The sequence below is a fragment of the Emydura macquarii genome, unplaced genomic scaffold, assembly GCF_026122565.2.
Source record: "Emydura macquarii macquarii isolate MOO-44397 ecotype Brisbane River unplaced genomic scaffold, CSIRO-AGI_Emac_v2 contig_1644, whole genome shotgun sequence".
Classification (NCBI taxonomy): Eukaryota; Metazoa; Chordata; order Testudines; family Chelidae; genus Emydura; species Emydura macquarii.
Window position 1 is genome coordinate 3,891,466 of NW_027131781.1, and position 19,617 is coordinate 3,911,082.

General features: G+C 45.5%; 1 protein-coding gene across 1 annotated transcript in view; it reads left to right on the forward strand.

Annotated features, from left to right (window-relative positions):
• Window positions 1-19,617, forward strand: part of ITGA11 (integrin subunit alpha 11) — a 143,887-nt gene that overhangs the window by 87,257 nt on the left and 37,013 nt on the right. Inside the window, exons 15-20 of the mRNA XM_067556056.1 lie at window positions 3,793-3,996; window positions 6,776-6,906; window positions 8,378-8,544; window positions 11,405-11,547; window positions 13,260-13,370; window positions 15,899-15,984. Coding sequence (XP_067412157.1) covers window positions 3,793-3,996; window positions 6,776-6,906; window positions 8,378-8,544; window positions 11,405-11,547; window positions 13,260-13,370; window positions 15,899-15,984 — 842 coding nt within the window. The remainder of the gene's footprint in view (window positions 1-3,792; window positions 3,997-6,775; window positions 6,907-8,377; window positions 8,545-11,404; window positions 11,548-13,259; window positions 13,371-15,898; window positions 15,985-19,617) is intronic.

Sequence of the window (19,617 nt, forward strand, 5' to 3'; positions counted from 1 at the left end):
ATGTCCTTGTTATTTTTGAGGCATGAGCTTGTACCATTCCTGGTATCAGGATGTCCTGGAATGTGCTTGCGTGGTCAGTGCCTCGTATTTACTTAGGAATGTGTGTTTCTGCAATACCAGCTCTGGTCTTGCCAGTTCCTGTGATTTCTGATTTCTGATAACTTGGCTTCACAATAACAGGGTTTAACTGCTACCTTAACTCAGGCTCAGGCCCTGGCCAGTCACACTAGGCCTTGTGTCTTACGTTCTCACTTTCTACTACAAAGGCACTACAAGAAAATGGATCACCTTTGCCAAGTGGAAGAACGTGTCTCTGGCTAATGGCTCCTTCCTCAAGCTCACGCTCTGGGGATGGGCTCCTGGGGCCTGATCAAAATCCCATTTTTGTCAGGGGAAAGAGTCCCATTTTTTCAATGGGTTTTGTACCAGGCCCCTGGGGTAACAGGGTCTTCTGACAGACCATCTCCTGCTCCCAGTGCCTCAAGGATGGTTCCCTGGAACATGAACGGCGTTTTTTTCTGCCTTTTCAGCATTTCCCTCTTCCCAGAGTCCTGGTGCTTCTCAAAGGTTGCTGCCCTGCCCTTGTGGAAAAGCTCTATAGAACACAAGAAAGAATGCAAAGTTTTCTTTTCTTTTTTAAAATCATGCTGTAGATTTTAACAGAAAATGGCAGGCCTGCAATGGAATCCATTGGATGGTTCAGATGGTAACAAGGGTTCCAAAGAGCCGGAGAAAGGATCGCATTCTGTACAGATTCCGTGCTGCTAGACTTAAATCCTATTTCGTTTCTATAGAACCTGTTAAATGTTATGGGACTTTCCATCAGAGCTTGTTCAGTCTTACCCTGAGTCTGTCAAGTGCGGAGCATGCTCAAAGATTGCAATGGGGGAGAGAGGGAAGGACTGAGCCTTCTCATCATTAATGAGGAAGTGCTTGGTGCTGGGTCAGGCCATTAGGACTCTCAGATCACCTGGTACTGGGTGCCTGACATGAAAAAACAAATGACCCCCTGTTGGCAGCTGCAGGCACTCAACACCTCTCTGGGGATGCTTAGCATCTCAGAGGGCGTGTGCTCCTTTTGCACGTGTGCAGAACTTTGCCCATAGCAATGGGTGTTTCACAACCTTTTATCCAATTATTCAGGCATATAATTAAACAAGAAAGGGAAAAAACCATCAGTATGAGCCTTCATGGTGGCATTTGCTGGTTCCTTGTTGATTCATTGCGGGACAGGCTCCCCTAATAACATTTAAGAATTATGTTGTCTTCCTTGTTTGCGAAATTGTTTGCAGATTGCACTACCTCTGTTATGATTCCCTCTAGGATTCCAAACTCTCTGAGGTAATGACTAAAAATAGCCTCCATAGAAAGGAAGAGCCATTCCTCCTCCTCCTTCTTGGACATCCTTGTAGCTTTCACAAGATTTAAAATCTTGGCAGCACTGGGAAAAAAAGCTGTAAACTCAGTCTGGTTTTTATTGATAATGCAATGGTAAAATTAGATCTCCCACATTGGCATTGAGTAATGTCTTGGGTACAGTAAACAGGGAAGCACTGCTAAGGATGAGATGTGTACCTTTTAGCATGAAAGCTGATGATTTCTCTTCAGTGACACACAATAGCAACTGTTGCATTATTTCCATAAACCCAAACTAGGATTAGCAATAAGTGCCGGGTGTAAGAGGCAACGTTCTGTAACTTCCAAGATGAATGGTACATTTGAAAACAATGCTTGAAAAACTCCTTTTGGTCTCCGAGTGCTTTTGCTTTGTGACACAGAGACGCCGGTAAATAGTTGGTTAGGATTTTGTAACAAATGCCCTCGCCTCCCAAAAAAGCATATTGTGCAGTACTGACTGAGTGAAGACTAGAAACAGAGGCCCTGGTCCCTGGATTTTAACTCTTGAGAACTGGAGATTGGACGTGAATGATGGGTGGGTTGCTGGCAACGCCAGTAGCTCCCTCTCACTCTCCATCAAATGCCTGAACTTGCTGGCTTTCAAGACACCAGTCAAGGCTCAACTGTTGTGCCCATGTTTCCTTGGCTCTGAGTTGAGACGTAGCAGGCTGGGTTGGTTGATAAAGGTTTGCGCAATGTGGCCAGTTGATTTCCTTTTTTAATGCAAAAAGTGTCCCTAGCAGCCACAGCAATGGGGGCATAAAACTTAATCAATTGTAGTAATGCCGAGAAAATAAACAATTCATCTGACGAGTGAGGCTCTGTGAAAGTCCAGGGGACATTTCAGCCAAAATAGTCACACGATTTCCTTGACTTCCTTTTGTGCCTCTGATTTTTTTTATTTTTTGTGAACATGAATGAAATCGGCAACGGGGCAACATTGCTTGTCATCACAGTGCAAACCAGTCTGCTTGACATGGGCTCGTTCTCACTCAGAAACTTGATGTGCGTAGCACCTGTTTTGAATTTGCAATGAAATGCAAAAAACATGCAGCGCTGGAGCCAGCTTGTGCTTACACATTACGCCCCAGCCTCGCAGGCTGCAGTATTCAATGATCTGCCCAGCTGTGGAATCCCCAGCCCCACCCTGTCCCCAAAAACAGGGCTGAAATGAGCCCCCATCATACTGGGCCGTGCTGCACACAGTGGGTTAGGTTAGCACACGCCCATGTTTCTTAAATCCTGCTTCCCTCCCACAGCCGAGCAGGGGGCAAAGTTCGCCCCAGGTTGAACAGATCACACAGCCAGAAAGGTACAGAATAATAGTTTGTATGTACAGAGCCCCTTCCATCTAAAGATCTCAAAGCACCTGACAAACGTTAATCAATTAAGCTTGACAATACCCCTGTGAGGAAGGTAAGTGATCTTGCCCCCATTTTACAGATCAGTAGGCTGAGGTACAAAGAATTTAAGTAGTTTACCAGAGATGATAGAGTCAATGTTTGGCTGGGCCAAAACAAGAGTCCAGGATTCCCTGTTCTGGCCAGGAGTCCATAGTGATTTTCTTAGGCCTGATCTACAATGGCAGCGGATTTCGGCAGCAGTCGACGGGACAGACGCAAGCCACGTTCAGTAACTCGAGTATCTCGCGTTGACTTCCTAACGTCTACTTACCGCGGCGTCTCCACAGCACTGCGCCGACAGGAAATGCCCTCCCGTCAACACAACGCTACGCTACTTGCTGGGGTGGATTTACGGAGTCGACTTCCGGATTCGATTGAGTGAGTCTTTACCGCTGCTCAATCGAATCTGCAAAATCGATCCTGCACTGCCGGTTGTGACATAGTTACAGTAGCCAGCAATCTCTGTGGAACTATTTCTTTCTTTCTTTCTCTCTCTAGCTTAGGTATGTACATGGCCCCCATCACCATATTATCTGAGCACCTCACGATCTTTGATGTCTTTTCACCTCACAATGCCCCTGCAAGGTAGTGCACGGCTATTCTCCCTATTTAACAGATGGGGAACTGAAGAACAGGGCGGCAAAGTGACTGGTCCAAGGTCACATAGAAAGTCTGTGGTAGAGCAGAAAATTGAACACGCATCTGCCACGTCTTGGGCTAGTGCTCTCACCACCAAACTATTGTTTCTATCTATCTAAGGCTTATTTACATACTGCTGCCCATCATTCCACATTAAGTCAATAGCAGTAGCAAAGTCCCTAGTCAACTTCATGGATTTTCTGGCTCTCCTCCCTTTTTGGGGTACAATCGCTATAAGTGGGAGGCTTTTGTTTGGTTTGTGGGATTTTAGGGAGTTGGTTGATTAGTTGTCTCATGATTTGGGATTTTTTATTTCTCCGCCTTCATTGCTGCTTCTGCTTCTCCTTTGAAGGACTGGTTTGTTTTCAACGGGTCTCTGAAAGATTTGCAGAGCTACCAGAATTCTAGGTTCGGCTCTTGCATTGCTTCTGTGCCTGATCTGAATCAAGACTCCTACAATGATGTCGTCATTGGTGCGCCGTTGGAAGATGACCACCAAGGAGCGATATATATCTTCCATGGCTTCCAAGAAAACATCCTGAAGAAGTATAAGCAGGTATGGTTTCCCTTGTCCCATGGCTTCCTCACCACTGCATTAGAAGAATTGTGATTTACTCCCACTTTAGGGCCCCTTTGTGCTTCCAGAGATAAAGAGGTATTAGTATAAATGAGACTCAAGCCCTGAAAAGGGGGGAAATATGGCTTGGAATAGTTTGTGAAATTTGATACTATTTCTGAGGTAATAGTGCCTCAGATGTTCACAAGCCAGGAGTGATATCAATTCATCTCCTACCTCCCATTTTTTGCCATATCCATTTATTTTACCCTTGAGTCTCCCACGAAGACTTTAGTGACAGGAGAGGGCTAACATTTTTCATGTTCTGAAAGTGAGACATGGCAAGAGATGGGGGCGTCACATCCGACCTTGGTCAACCTTTCCTGGGCAAGATCTGTTCCTGATGCCATCTCACTGTGTTACCAGAAATCAGTGAGATCATTAAAATGGGTTCAGTTCTCCCCAGTACATTTAAGGCACATCTACAATGCAAGCTTCTTTCAGTGGCATGTAGCCTACATACGTGCATAGCCCCCCAGCACGGGTATAAATATTAGTGTAGCTGGTCAGGCATGGTTTAGGCAAGTAGAACAAAGACATGCATGAAGGGGGTGGGTATATACCCAAGTACATACCTCCACAGCTCTCTGTTCACACAAGCTGCACCAACCTGACTGCACTGCTATTTTTACCAATGCAGTGTCCTACTGCCTCACTCCTCCTGGGGTCTTTCCCCACCAAAGGAAAAGACTTCGGCAGTGGGGAAAGGCTCTGGCATGGGAGTTTCTCCCACTAGCTACCCCCTGCCACAGCTTTTCCTCACCACAGTGAAAGGTTCTGGCAATGGAGAGCTGCTGAAGTCTTTCTGCACGGCTTCCCCACTGCCGGAGTCTTTCACCGACGTGTGAGGCTACACATCACAGTGTGGACTCAGCTCACTGTTCACTGTGACGTGTGGCTACGGGTACCACACATGATGCTGACATTGGTGTATAGTGTAGACACAACCTTTGAATTGTTCGGCAAGATAAAGTACGTCAGAGGTCATTGGCAAAGGTACTTTTCAGAGAGAAGCTGTTGTATACAAGAACACGAACGAGCACACCTCCAAACGTCTGCTCTCTCTATTAACATACGTAATGCTTTTGCCTAGCGATGCAGCATTTTCTGGAAGTTAGCTTGCTGTTCTTTCTGTGAGGCACTAATTAATCAGAGAATCGTCATTTGTCCAGATTGTTCTTCTTAATATTGCTTAGCAGGATCCAGTATAAAATGTGTCTCCAATGACAAAATCTGGAGGTGAAATCCTGACCCCATTGAAGTCCAAGGGAGTTTTGGCTTTGACTTCAGTGGGCCAGGATGTAACACTCAGTGTTTAATTGTTCCAAAATGTGACTGTAAAATTGGTTCCAAGATATTCCCTTCAGCTTTCCATGCTGAAACAAACGAGATATGAAAGATGTATCTAAAATGAACAGAGAGTTTTAGAGCTTCATACAGTGGGACTGACTTTGTAAATGAAACAGACTCATAGAAATGAAGGGGGAAAGGTGGGAGGGACCTCAAGAGGTCATCTAGTCCATCCCCCTGCACTGCGATAGGATTAAGTATACCTAGACCATCCCTGACAGGTGTTTAACTTGTTCATGGAAACTTTCAACCTGTTCTTAAAACCCTCAGTAGAACCATCCTCAAGAGGTAGGAAAAATGGCCCAGCCACCTGCTTAATCTATTTTCTAAGTTCTGAGCATGGCACCTCTCAGAAGCGAATGTGCTTTTTTCCCAGCAAATTATGTACATTTATTTTCCTTCAACCATTTGAGAGTAACTTTCTACTCACATAGCTCTGAATGCTTTAAAGTTCAGGGATCTCGACTGAACATAACACGTAACTGTGATTGTTCCACAAGATCCCATTTGAATCTGTAGATCCGCTGGCTTGCTCAGAAATAAAGCAGGGAGCGTGTTTTGTAGGGCTTTGATCTTATCTGTGTGTTAGAGACTAAGACCTGACTGACATAGGCACAGGCACATTCTCTTGCACTGAGAAGTGAACTTATCTGCAATCACAGCTACGTGTGCTCATGTTCATGCACACATACTCACACTCATGCACACACATACATGCTCAGGCATGTTCCCATGTACAAATGCATACATGTGCTCACACTTATGTTTGCGCACGCACACACGGGCTCATGCTCACAAACATACTTTCACCTTTACACTCTGCTCTTCATGCTAGATTCCCAGCTAGTGAGTCTGAATGGAGGTCAGAAGGTGGTGCACCAAACCCAAGATCATTGGCTGAAACAAGAGATCCTAACAGCTAAAACCCAAACTAGAATAGGGTACTGGAATGCAAGAACCACATGGAAACTGTGTCAAGAAGTCGGAAAATGACTCATTCAATATTAGCATGCTTGGAGTGGGCAAAATGAGATAGAGAGCATGCAGCAGACTCCACTCAGATGGTATCACAGAACTCAGAACACATTCCATCAGAGATACCTGTGAAGAATACTTAATATCTGCTGGTGGGACAAAGTAACCCCTGCTGATGTGTTATAAAGGACTGTAGAGACAGTGTAGAGACAGTGATTTGAGAAAGAAGGCTGGTTTGGGTATGTTGAATGGATCTCAAGAAACGTGGCATTAGACAGACGGAGATGGAAACACTTAGTTGCATCATTGTCACAAGGCACGCGAGCATATAATATTACCAGTAATGGAATACTCATGCTAGAAACGAGACTGGGTTTCTTTTTGTGCTTCTTAGAGAATAGCCGCCGCAGACCTTCTTCCGGGCCTGATGTATTTTGGATGCAGCATCCACGGACAACTAGATCTAAATGAAGATGGCCTCATAGACCTAGCAGTTGGTTCATTTGGGAGCGCTGTGCTCTTGTGGTAGGTTATACCTCCTGGTTTTGTTACTGGTCTCTCATTAAAGTTCATTGTAATATGTAGTCATTTAGGGGAACAATTGAGCCTCCAGAACGCTGACCAACTTTATACCCTTAAAAAACCCTATAGTATTCGACAATAATGATCCAGTATACTTAGGCTTGGAGAATTTGATTTTTATTTGGTGATTTTTGACAGATATTATCAATATTTATTTTTAAGGGTTTCTTTTTATTGTTATCAATTTAAAGTTTCAAAGTTGTGGGAAATTATAGGGGAGGGTCAGACAATAACGATTTAATGACAATAGTAATTAAGATTTAAAAAATTAAAACTTTATCATCATTAAAAGACAAATTGTCAGCATCACATGTCAACATATACAAAGTAAATAGCCTTAAATCAAATTCTAATAAGTTTTCAAGCAGCATTTTTCTTACTTTGCCTATTTGTAAATTTCAGTTATCATTGATGGAAAGATTGTTTTTGTTGGTTTGTTTGTGTATGGTGAAATCTTCCAAGCCTAAATATACTGAGGAAGCAGTAGGGTTCTGGACCATTACTGTAGAATGGTATTGGAAACATAGCTATGCATGAAAAGACATCAAAACATCACTGAATTTCATAATTAATTCCCTAGGAGTTGCAAACAAAAACCAAACTTAATTCCCCAAGTTCTCTTGGTTTTTATTTAGTTAATAAATTAATACATCAAAGCATTAATTAATGCTTGGAAAGCACCTTGAAGGCAGGAGGAGAGACTCTCGGCTGGTGTAAATTAGCACAGCTCAGTGGAGCTACACCAATTTTATATCACCTGAGGATCTGTCCTGAAAAGTGCTATTGACTTGCAAAAGACCAAATTCTCCTCTCAGTTATGAGCATGCAACTCCATTGGAATTGCAGAGGAGAATCTGGCTGCAGTTCAGTCGTGTTATTCTTCACTTACCCATCTGCAGTTGTTTCCTCTCCCGAGTCCCAGCTGAAGACAGATCACTGGGCACTAGTGACCTTCGGTCTGTGGCATCTATGTCGCCACATTGGGCCATGCTTATTCAGGTGTCCTGCAAGCGCCCCTGACCCATGTGACACAGCCCCGCGTGCCGCTCTCCGTCCTCGCTGTTCTCTTCATCAGTTTTCCTCCAATCCCGGTTCTAGTCCATCCCTTGATCCTCTTCAAGTTCCTGAATTTATTCCCCTGCCGATGCCTTCTTCCTCAGTGTCCTCCTTGGAGTGTCTGTGTTAAAAAGGGGGTCACTATGAAAGGGAGATGCTGCAGCTATGTGGGGATGTCGTGTAGGCAAAAGGAAGCTGGTGTGGTTTGGGCTATGGAGAGGTGTGGAAGGAGTTGAGTGGGGTGTCACATCTTACTCCAAAGAGGGCCCTGCAAAACCTATGTGTGGACACCTGTTTAGGCATCCAGTGACGAGCCACAGCGCTGCAGTGTAACTTGTGTGCCTTGTGCCCACCCTAGGTCCCGCAGTGTCGTCCAGATCAATGCTAGCATTAGGTTTGAGCCGTCCAAAATCAACATCTTCAACAAGGACTGCAAGCGGAATGGGAAGGATGCCACCTGCATGTCTGCGTTCGTCTGCTTCACCCCGTCCTTTCTCTCGGTGCATTTTCAGACAGCAAGTGTGGGTAAGTGAAGGCTCCTGCTCTGATTTTGCCAGTGCTTTGGGGGGAATAAACCTTTTCATTTGTCTTTACCTGGCCTGCATTGGTCAGAGCACTGCCAAGCTGTTCCCATCTATTAGCAGCAGCAGAGGCAGAGATGAAAACGAGCTAAGAGCCTGTTAGAGGTTGAGAATAGCATCATGTGGTTAGACTCATCTGACATGCCCATTCGTGCCCGTGACTCACCCCTTTTTGACCTGCACACTTGTAAGTAATGCAGTGGGTGCGCCGGGCCCTTTAGATCTACCACTGCTCAGTGCAGGGGGCTGCACCTAGTACATGACCCTATTAGCATCTAGGTGTAACCTCTGCTCGCCCTTCCACTGGAGAGCAAAGTCTTGCAGTTCCTCCTGCGCGCACTGTGCAGGGACTTGCAAAATCAAAGCTTCACCACCGGAAAACAGCGGCAATCAGAACATCAGGTGACCAAAGGGGCTCTTCTCACCAAGAGTCCACACAAACCCCTGTAAGTCCCTGTGTTCATAAAAATTATTCCAGCCCTCGGGGAGATTAGCACGGTCAGCTCTCGCTATCAAGCAGAAAATGCAAGGTGGAGCAACAATTAATCGTTGTGCAAGTTTTATTAAAGAAAATAACCCGAGACTGGAAAACGTGCTGAGGTTCTAGGGGTTTAGTAATGGGACCCCGGCCGCCCCTAAAGGAGACCGGCCAACCGACCGGGGGACAGCACATCTACCCAGCCCCTCTACTGAGCTTAGATGATTTCCTTCAGACTTTACCTCTCCTCCAAGACATTTGTAAAGATCAAGAAGCAAAGCCAACAAGGTTGTAGCGTTAGGTCTCTCATCCTGGTTACTGCTCTGTTCTGGGACATCCTGGTCTGCAAAGGGAGTCCTCCCAAAAATGTGCTGGGGGAATTGTCATGGTTCTTGTACAGTCTCTGTGTGACAGTTTGCTGCCTTAGGTCGTGCATCCACACAGTACATCTGTGGACCATATGCATGCACACTTGGCTAATACCACAAAGAGCTTTTATGAGCCGGTTGATCCAGTTTGGTTTTAATACACTGCACGTTGCTACGACCTGGAGTCTACACTCAGGATGCCCAGGACTCAACTAGAACAAAGAGGAAATAAAAGCAGTGTGGCCTATAATAACCCGCCAACAATGTACAATAAAGTACTGTTACGGGGCTTATGTTATGAGTGAAATCATGTTCCCAGTGAAGTCAATGGCAAAATTCCCACTGATTTCACTGGGCCAAGATATCACCCTGTAATGGTCAAGGCTCATATTCTGTTTGTAACTCACCCTGTAATTTTAGAGCTTGCAGAGCAGGATATCACAGAAATATTTTAGAAGAAAGAGGAGAATGCACAGGGCTATCTCGGAAGTACAGTGCTGCTGAGGGACAAAGGAAACAAGAGAAGAAAGAAGCTGAATTCTGAATGTCTTAGACTTTACATGTTTCAATCTATTGTTAGCGTTGCGCTAACATGGCATTTGGTCCCAGCACAGGCCATTTGGGGTTTTGTTATAGTATGGGGAGGTATGTGCAACAGTATTTAAGAAGAAAAATGATCTCCCATTAAGTATGTAAGGGATGACATGCAAAATAGAAAGGGTACTGTCAGCACCAGTACAGTGCATCATGTGAATAGCTATATGACAAACGTTTAAACAGCCTGTACATTATTGCTCAGTGTCCTGAGATGACCCATTTATATGGCGTATTGTTGAAACAGGAATGTAAATACTTTTAAAGTATTTGTTATCTAATCAAAAAGCCTAAAGTGGCTCCAGAATCCCGATTCCCTGATTCCCAGATTCTCAGGTATTGCTGGAGTCCACAAGTTCCTTTGCTTTCTGCATTTGGTCAGAAAGTCACGACCTTTCCCGTCTGACCTCATCACAGTTATCCATAACTTTGTAGCCTACAGATAGGATGACTGAAGGAGGCTACTCTTAGACACCTGAGAGCATCATCTGGTGCAGAATACAGCTGCTTCTATAGACATTTGTCATGTGGAGCATATTAGACATGTACCCGGTAGCCTGCAGTGGTTTCCAGTGCTATTCATGGGATAGCTTTGATTTGTTAAGCCCTTCATACTTTAGCCTGGGTCTAGGCTGCCTTCTGTTTCTGACAGTTGAGGTCATCATCTACTAACAGCCCCTAGATTTTAATTCTGGGAGACCGGTGGCTCAGTGGATTCTTCATGCCTCACCCCTCTGGAATTTACTTCCTTTGCTAGGCAGCCCTGACTGACGTGTCAATCTCATCTTATCCTCTGATCTTTGGCTGGATTCGCATGACTGATGGGGCTGCCTTTGTACTTTCAAATTTCCTTCGGACCCTATCGAGGTGTTAATTGTACAGATTTTGTGGTGATTCGGTTGTATGCGAGCGCCGAGGCTTGTGAAGGGGGCAGAGTATAGAGTAAATCAGAAACATACATAAACAAATAGTTCTGGGCACCAGCTGGCCCTGACAATGCACAGACTCCCATAGATGCAGACACAGCACCAGGTGCGGGCTGTCTGTTTGTACCTGACTTAATTGTTTGAAATGACCTGTGATTTGGCCAGCTGCTTAAAAGAGCAAAGTGGCAACAATCAAAAGTTGCTTTCAGTCCTCTGAGTGGGAATCTGATTTTTAAAAAAGGGACTTTGATAAACTCTGCTGGTGACCTTTTGACTCCATGCATTGACAAAATCAAAGATGTTAATTTTATTTTTCTTCCTGCTCTGGTGGGAGACTATTGATTTGTGCTATGGGAAAGGAGGGTGCGTAGCGGTGGCTTTGCCACATAAAAATGGTAACAGTAGAAAGAAACCTGAATCAAACATTTCCCTTCCCAGGATTAAAATATAATGCCACCATTGACGAGCGAAGGTACACGCCACGGGCGTATCTCGATGAAAATAGCGACAGGCACACTCATAGGATGGTCACAATGTCTGCAGGACAAGAACACTGTGAGAAGCTAAACTTTCACGTCTTGGTAAGTATAAATGGCACCAAACTTGGGGACTCCTCCAACCACAGGTGATGTGTGGGAGGAGGGGGGGGCATGCTGCCTGGCTTGTACTGAGCATGCTCACACGGACTGAGCATGCTCAGTAACACTGCTGAAGCCGGCTGCCCTCACTCTGCCCCCCACTAACAGCAGGTACGGGTCGTCTCTGCCTCCAACTCCCATTGGAGTCAGTGGAGAGATTCCCTTTGACTTCAGCGGGACTTAGATCAGGGCAGGTAAAACAGCTCTGCTTGGCAAGGATCTTCATGCAAAACAGAAAGACGTCGGGAAGCAGGCGTACCGGCCAAGAGGAAGTGCCTCAAGTGAATCACATGGCTGGAAACCAGGCTCAGCTTTATCTCCAAGTCCGGATCTATTATTGCTGGGTTTGATGTGGTTAAGGATGAAATCTGCTCCGAGTGAGCTGCTGAAGTTTTATAGCCGCTCAGTCAGCTACATGAGCCAGCAGGGGACCTGAACTCCGCACAACCCCTCGTTATTTTTTTCCAAAAGCCTTTTATCATTTCAGGGCTGGAGTCTATGGAATTCATACCTGGCTGCACCGATTGCTTTTGAGGAGCAGTCCTGATGGTTCTGAACTCAGTAAAAAGAAATGCTTCCCAGACTCTTTCACTTTGTGCTTTTCTTCTACCGGTAGGCTCCCCTTGTTCTTGGGGTAGAAGCCAATTCAAGATTCTGCACAGCAGAGCCTGGCCAGAAAGGAAGAGATGCACAAAATTCACCAAACTAAATGATGGGAAATTACTCACAAGTCCTGAACAAAAGCCTGGATTCAAACACTCAGCCTCTGGGAACGTTTGGCTACTGGTCTAGAGCTGAACTTTGCAGCCAGCCCAGCCAAATCCCCAGACTCAAACTTCTGTGAAATTTGGGAATGTTTGCATCTGAAGTTTGAATCTGAGTTAGTGATTTGGATTTATTTCTGCTCATAAGTTTCTCTCTGGCATTTTTTCTAGAGCTAGATGTTCAAAAGACACACACACAACCATATTAAACATCAGCACTTTTGTTTCTGGTCCATTAAGACCCAGTCAAGGGCAGCCAGTATGTCTCTCTCTATGCAGTTGTTACAATTTGGGAAATCTGGCATGGTATAAACAATCACTCTTTGTGATGATCAGCTGTTTCAAAGCAGATGTCCTGCACTCCTAAGTACCCCTTGCACTCCTATACACACACACGCATACGCAATACACCTCACGTTTTATTTGTATGGGTCAGAAGGCATGCATGCAATTTCAGAGCAGTAGATGCTGTGCTTGTTGTCTCAGTCACCTATGTAATGTCCTTTAGTTGTAAGATGAAAGAAAACAAATGCAAAACGTGTTAAACTGTGATCCATTTATTTTGTAAAATTGGTTCCACCATGGTTCAGTTTGGGTTTTCATTGCACCGGGCCCCCGCTATTCTTGGCAGGGGGAGGAGGTTGTTTCAGGAGGAGCTGGCGAGGCGGGCGTGATGCAAGAGAAGGAGGCTCCAGGTGCCCCTAAACCTCTGACTGCCAGAAATTGGAACTGAACAACAGGAAATGGATCACTTAGTAATGGCCCGGTTTTGTTCATTCCCTCTGAAACATCTGGCACTGGCCAGTGTCAGAAAACAGGGTCCTGGGCTAGATGGCCCATTGGGCTGACTCACTATGGCCGTTCTTATGTTCTTATTTCCTCTGCCTCTAGGACACAGCAGACTACGTGAAGCCTGTGACATTTTCAATCGAATATGGGCTGGAGAATCCCGACCAGGGTCCTATGATGGATGATGGCTGGCCAACTACGCTTAAAGTCTCTGTACGTAATGGTCACTGCGCCTGGGAGGAAGTATTCTGCATGGGGCCACCCACTGCAAAATCAGTCAGCGTAACAGTCCGCACTCCTTGTCCCCAGCACTTCACCCAAGGTTCACACAGTGTTTCATGGCAGTGGCTAAAGGTTATCATCACCAGGGGCATATTGACAGGGAGGGACCAGGCCCTCAGGCGCCAGCCCGGGGGGAGGGCACTGGCCGGGCCCTCCACGATGTGCAGGGAAAGGGGCCACAGGAGGCTCTGAGGAGAGATGCTGGCGCCGCACGGTGGGTAAATGAGGGAGGAGGGGGCAGCAGGGGATCCCGGCTCTGGCCGGGCTCAGCTGCTGCCATGAGCACCCAAAAGTCCCTGGGGCATAGGAGGAACATGGTGTGTCCCCTCCCCCCCCCCCCCGCAGGTATAGAACCCCCTCTCTGGGGCAGCTGGGGGGTGGCCCTATCTGGTGGGAGTCGGGGACCTCTTCTGCCCTGCGTGGGAGGCCTGGGGGGGAGGTGGAAATGTAAGTATTGGCCTCCAGGTGCCGGAGACTCATAGTATGCCAGTGATTAACACCATTATAGATGAAGAAACTGAGGCAGAGAGAGGCTGAGTGGGTGGCCCAAGGCACATTGGCTTTGTCTGTACTTTGAGCTGGGGGTGTGATTCCTCGCTCGTGGAGACATGCTCTAACTCTCCTCCTGATAATGCTGGAAAACTAGAGCATAGCCTCGGCCGCACAGGCTGCGGGAGGAGCTAGCAGCCCTGAAGACGTGCCTAGGGTCTCGGATGGGTACACGCTTGGGACGGCGGTCCCGTCCTGCTGCTCACGCTGGCTGCGCTCTATTTTTAGCATGCTGGCTAGGTGAGAGCTAGCCCGGGGGACGTCCCCTCCCGCTGCGAATCAACCCCCGACTCAAAGTGGCGACATGCACAGAGTCAGCCAGCGTCAGAAGGAGAAGCCAGTTGTCCACTCCGATAAATCTCAGTGTTCTCTTGCCTACCCCATGCATATTCGTTCTTTCTTTCTCTGTGAACCACGGCACCTAGAAGAACCCATCTTGTTGGTCTCAGTTAAGGTGCCATAGCCTTTCCCTCACTTCAGTGTCGTTGCGATTAAAACCTTGTCAGTGGTGAACCGCAAAGGGCTGGATTCCATGGTCCGCCAAGTTCACTTTGTGCCACTTACATCTGCCTGGTGCAAAATGAACCGAAGCCCCCAGGGACTGTCCCTGGGAAATTCCCCTCGTGCCGGGGGGATTAGTGGAACGCTGGCAGGAACAGCTCCATCACCTCTCGTGCCAGAAACCAGCCCCTGGCATAAAGCAGAGAAGGAGGGTTGGCAGTGACAGTCTCCGCTGCGCTCTGTTCTCCAGTTCCCCAAGGGATTTTATATCAGTGGCATAAGTTAAAATCACCCCCTGGGGCCGGGCAGCTCTGCAGAGAATAGAAAATCAACTCAGAAGGATGTAATACCTTGTACCACCTTTATGCTCTCCTGTTCCACAGCCAGCTGGGAATCAGTCTGATTAGAGCATCCCTAGGGCTCTTATGTTCACATATTACCCTACAGAGATATAATTCGAGCTCTTTGGCACGCAGCAAAGACTTATGGGTCAGGTGGTTTCCCATGCGTGTGCCTTGCATTTCACTGAAGAAGAACCCCTCACTGTCTTTGCAAGAGGCGGGGTGCTAACCCCAGATTTTAACTGGAGTGATTACATTCTGCCTAGCCAAGATCCTCCTGTAGTTCCTGTTCGGTACAGTATTCTTCACTTCCTGTCCCAAACTGTTGTGTAACATTGCTGCACTCAGCTAAACCGTTGACTTGCTATGCCATGAAGGCTGCCTCTGTGGGAGACAAAGTGACCTCTGGTGTATAGTTTGTACGGTAATGTTAGTTTGTAAAGCATTTCATGATCCCTCACAGCAAACGGTGCTGTATAAATGTTACACTAGCATTATCCTTAAACTTGCTGGGCTAGAGCCTCCTCTGATATAAATTAACATAGTTTAGTTGAAGTCCATGATGAAGCTACACTGATTTCCACCAAGAGTCTGACTCTGTCCCTGTAGGGTTTTAAAAGCCATAGTAGCAATAGCTTAATTCATGTAAACAAAAGAGACAGAGCGCGAGAAGGTCGCTGATAATCAAGTGTGTGTGCCAGGTATGAGTAGGCATGAGACCTTTGAAAGTTGGCTGTAGGATTTGTACTGATATTTGAGATATTTGTGCTCTAGATTGGAATTAAAAAAGTAAAACCGGAGCAATCTGAATGATAAACTTGGTCATAAACTTAATTTATCCCACAACTCAGTATTTTTGCACCTTTTCCTTTTAAATGGGCAGATGATCAGGAATCTCTCTTGTATTGTTTATTTGCAGTGTGGATTTTTTGTGTGTGTTATTTTAAAGCATTTCGTTTGTGGGTTTGGGTGACTGAAAATCGCAATTGTAGATGCACAGTACGTGAAAATTCCTTTCAGTGCAAACCAAAAACTCCATTTGGCTTTCTCCTGTCATTCTCCTTCAAGGTGCCTTTCTGGAATGGATGTAATGAGGATGAACACTGTGTCCCTGATCTGGTCCTTGATGCTAAAAATGTTATTCCTACTGCCACGTGAGTAGATAATCCAGACTAAATTGTGCTGCTAACCGGGAAATAATGTCACGAAATAGAGAGGATTTCTGAAATCAGATCACAGGGTTAGCTCTCCTCTTTGCAGAGGGTTTTGTCCTGAATATTTGGTCTCTCTCTCTTTTTGTCTTTGCTTTTGTACTGACATTAACCCTCGATGATTCATGTCCCGTATGCATGCTGTGCGCATCCAGTGTTAACAAATGATGAAATCATCATAATTAAGCGCATGCATGCAGAAGAAGATAAATCATGCAGCTCTGATTATCTTCTCTGTGTGGGGTTTGCTTGTTTGTTTGGAGGTTTTTTTGGTTGTTTCCGAAGGGCTTCTCAAAATATAATGAGCTTTTGATTCTCCTGGCTGGACTGGTTTGCCCTCGGCAATGGATTTCAGAGGCATTTTCATTACGAGTTTCAATGTCTATTCTGAGGATGATGCTGTTGTTTGGACTCCCACTGTATACGCTAGCCACAGTGCCATGGGCTTGCCTGTGTCCGAATGCAGACTAGCTAGCTGCCCAACGAGGGTTGGTGTCTTGTTGTCAGCATTAGCATAAGGAGGTAAGAAACCCAGGAAATCTGCCTGGTTCTCAAAGTAAAATGCGGTAATTTATTCACAGAGAAGCTGAACAGTGGGTGAAAGTCTCCTAACCTCTGCCTCAACAGCCCACACAATTCCTGTCTGATCCTAACTCTCGCCCCATTGATTTACGATTTATGTTCCATCGGAACAAAGCAATTGCCACGACAGAGTAGACCTGTGATCCAGCTAGTCCAGTGCCATGTCTCTGGCAGTGGCCAGTACCAGAGTCTTCAGAGGAAGGTGTAAGGACCCTGCAGTAGCAGATGTGGAATCATCACATATTAGGTCTCATCCTGCTCTCTAAGAGTGAGCAATTGGCTTAGGCCCTGGAGCATGAGGTTAAATATCACTGCCAAAATTATTGTTATTGTCACAGTGTCTAGGAGGGCTTAGGAGCGTGGGTACCTTATTCAGGGCAGACTGCCATAAATAGGGTCTGAAACCCCAAACTGGTTTTGAATTGTATACTTAGTTTTCACCAACCCAGCAACAAACATAAATCCCTGAGGCACTGTACGTCAGATCAAGGGATCACAGGCCATCCTCCCAGGCGCTCCGGTCCACTAGCCGCCCAGGCACACAAGATTCTGTGGTAGGTGGATGCTTTACTCCAAAAATCACATATATTCCAGGTTACCTCCAGTCCCATGAGTCACCCAGGTCTAGCTGCATCCTAGATCTCACCCCAAAGACAATGCTGCTAGCCAGTTCTATAATAAACTATCCAAGCTTTATTAGCTAGGAGAAAGAAATGAGGGTTATTGAGAAATTAAAGCAGGTGAAATATATGTACAGATCATAATCTCAAAAGGTGGCAGAGATGTAATAAATTGTCAGTTTCCCAACAGTCTTTTCAGAGTTTCCTGATTGTCTCTGGGGATCTCCTCTTTGCACCCGGTACCCTTCCCTGTAAAAGTCCAAACAATTCAGAGATGAAGGATTTTCCTTTGTATCCATATTTACATTTGTTCTCTTGGAACAATCTGGCAGAGTCACCACCCACGTGAGCTCTTTCTTTGACTGGCAGAGAGAGGAGTGCATTGAGACTCTTTGGTCTCGGATCATCACGCAATGACCGCTTGCCTTCAAATGCGCAAGAATGAGCGCTTGCCTGTTAAAGTTCTTCCTTTGCATGACACCAGGCTTCTTTCTCCTTTGATGGGTTATTTAGTTACAGGGGTCTATACAATGGAACCATTTGCTATCACATTATATCAGGTATAGATAAGTGAAAACAATGCATGTAACGTCCCATTAGTTTTCATGAAGTTTAAACACCAAATACACTCTTGCACATTTCACATCACTTTGCTCTGTATTAATGCACAAATGAATTGCCCTGGGACTTTAGCACGAGCTGGCACCTGGTCTGCCAGTGTCAGAGTTATCACTAACTGTAAAACTCTGGATAGCCTTGATATCCATAGAAATATCAACCCCTATTGGAATCTTGCTAAAATCTTGGGGTCAAACTTTGAAAGGTATTTAGGGGTCTAACTCACATGGAAATCATGTCCCGGTAGTCCCTTTAAAAAGCTGGGCCTTGTCCTTCACCTCTTCCTGTTGCTATTCCATTTTACATATTTGTATATTTCATTGATTTTCACTTTTTCTGGTTGATTTTATTTTTATTTTACAGCCCTTAGCAAAGTCCACTAAATTACCATCTTTTCCCCCCTCTATTCCCCAGCCCTCTTGCCTCCTCTACCCCCAATCTGCCAGTGCACCCCGCCCCAGAAGATGACCTCTTCCTGGGCACACACGTACAGTTTGTTGGTGATGGACAACACAACTCATGTTTGATACTACGGTGACGTGCCCCAAGGAAACCTGTCAGTAAATACAAGGAAAAATGCTGCTGTCACCCACTTAGTGATTATGGGTTTGATACACGCAGCAGAAACAAGTTTACATCTGGTGTCCTGTGCTCAGTTACAAATATTTCCTAGTGAAGGTATCTAGGAGGAGAATAAGAGCCCGGTCCAATATCCGTTAAAATCAATGGGATGACTCTCATTGAAGTAGTGGGCTTTGAAGCCGGCCCTAAATCTGTAGCTGCTCTCTTTGCAGTTTGATTTTGGTTTCTGTCATATAATAATTAATGGTCTGTGATTCCCAGGCATGTTTGGGCCTAAAAACACCCTTGAGCTTGGAATGGTTTTAAACACAAATACCGGCAAAATGGGGTTGTAGAGAATATTTGTGTCCATACCGAACATAGCTATTGTGTTCAGAACCTACGCTCTGTACTTGCTAGTTTTTTGTTAGCAAGAATGTCTATAAATGGCCCAATGCTACTAGAAAGAATTTTCAAATTGCAACAACAAAAGCAAGAAATCTCCTTCACTTTCCTTTCTGTTGAGGCTATGTGAATTCTTTTCCATCCGTGCAGCTTGTGATGTGGCCGCAATAAAATCAAAGCCATGCCCATTGTGTCTCAACATATCTTCCAGAACAACTGCAACAAAAAAGGTCTTTTCATCAGTTTGTTCATATTTGCTGCAAGTTAATAAGATATGCAACGGAGCTGTCAGTGCCTCTTGTGATGTGGTCATGAAATGCCATCACGGGGCTTAGGAAACTATGCAGTGCAATATTAAACATGTGCACTGACTTTCTAGGGATGTGCTTGCCAGTTCTGATCATCAGACTCTCAGACAGTTAAGCACCTCAGACCAGATTCTGGCCTGATTGCACAAACTGTAAATCAATGCAGGATATTTCCCCTGAAGTTAACCAGTATAATGACCTGAAACCTTCCTTCCCCTCTCTCATTTTTTATACAAATTGCTCTGAACGAAAACCCTGAATCCAAGTACCCCTGAATCTATGGAATCAAGATCTCAACCCTAATTTTGTGGCCCTTGCCCATTTAATCATTTTTTTCTGTACTCAATTCAGCAACATACTGAAGCACGTGCCTAACATTATACATATAAATCATCCCCTCGACTGCCATGGGGCTAGTCTGATGCTTTAAGTTTGCTGAATAGGGGACTTAATGTTTCATTTCAAATCAGACGTTTGAAGAT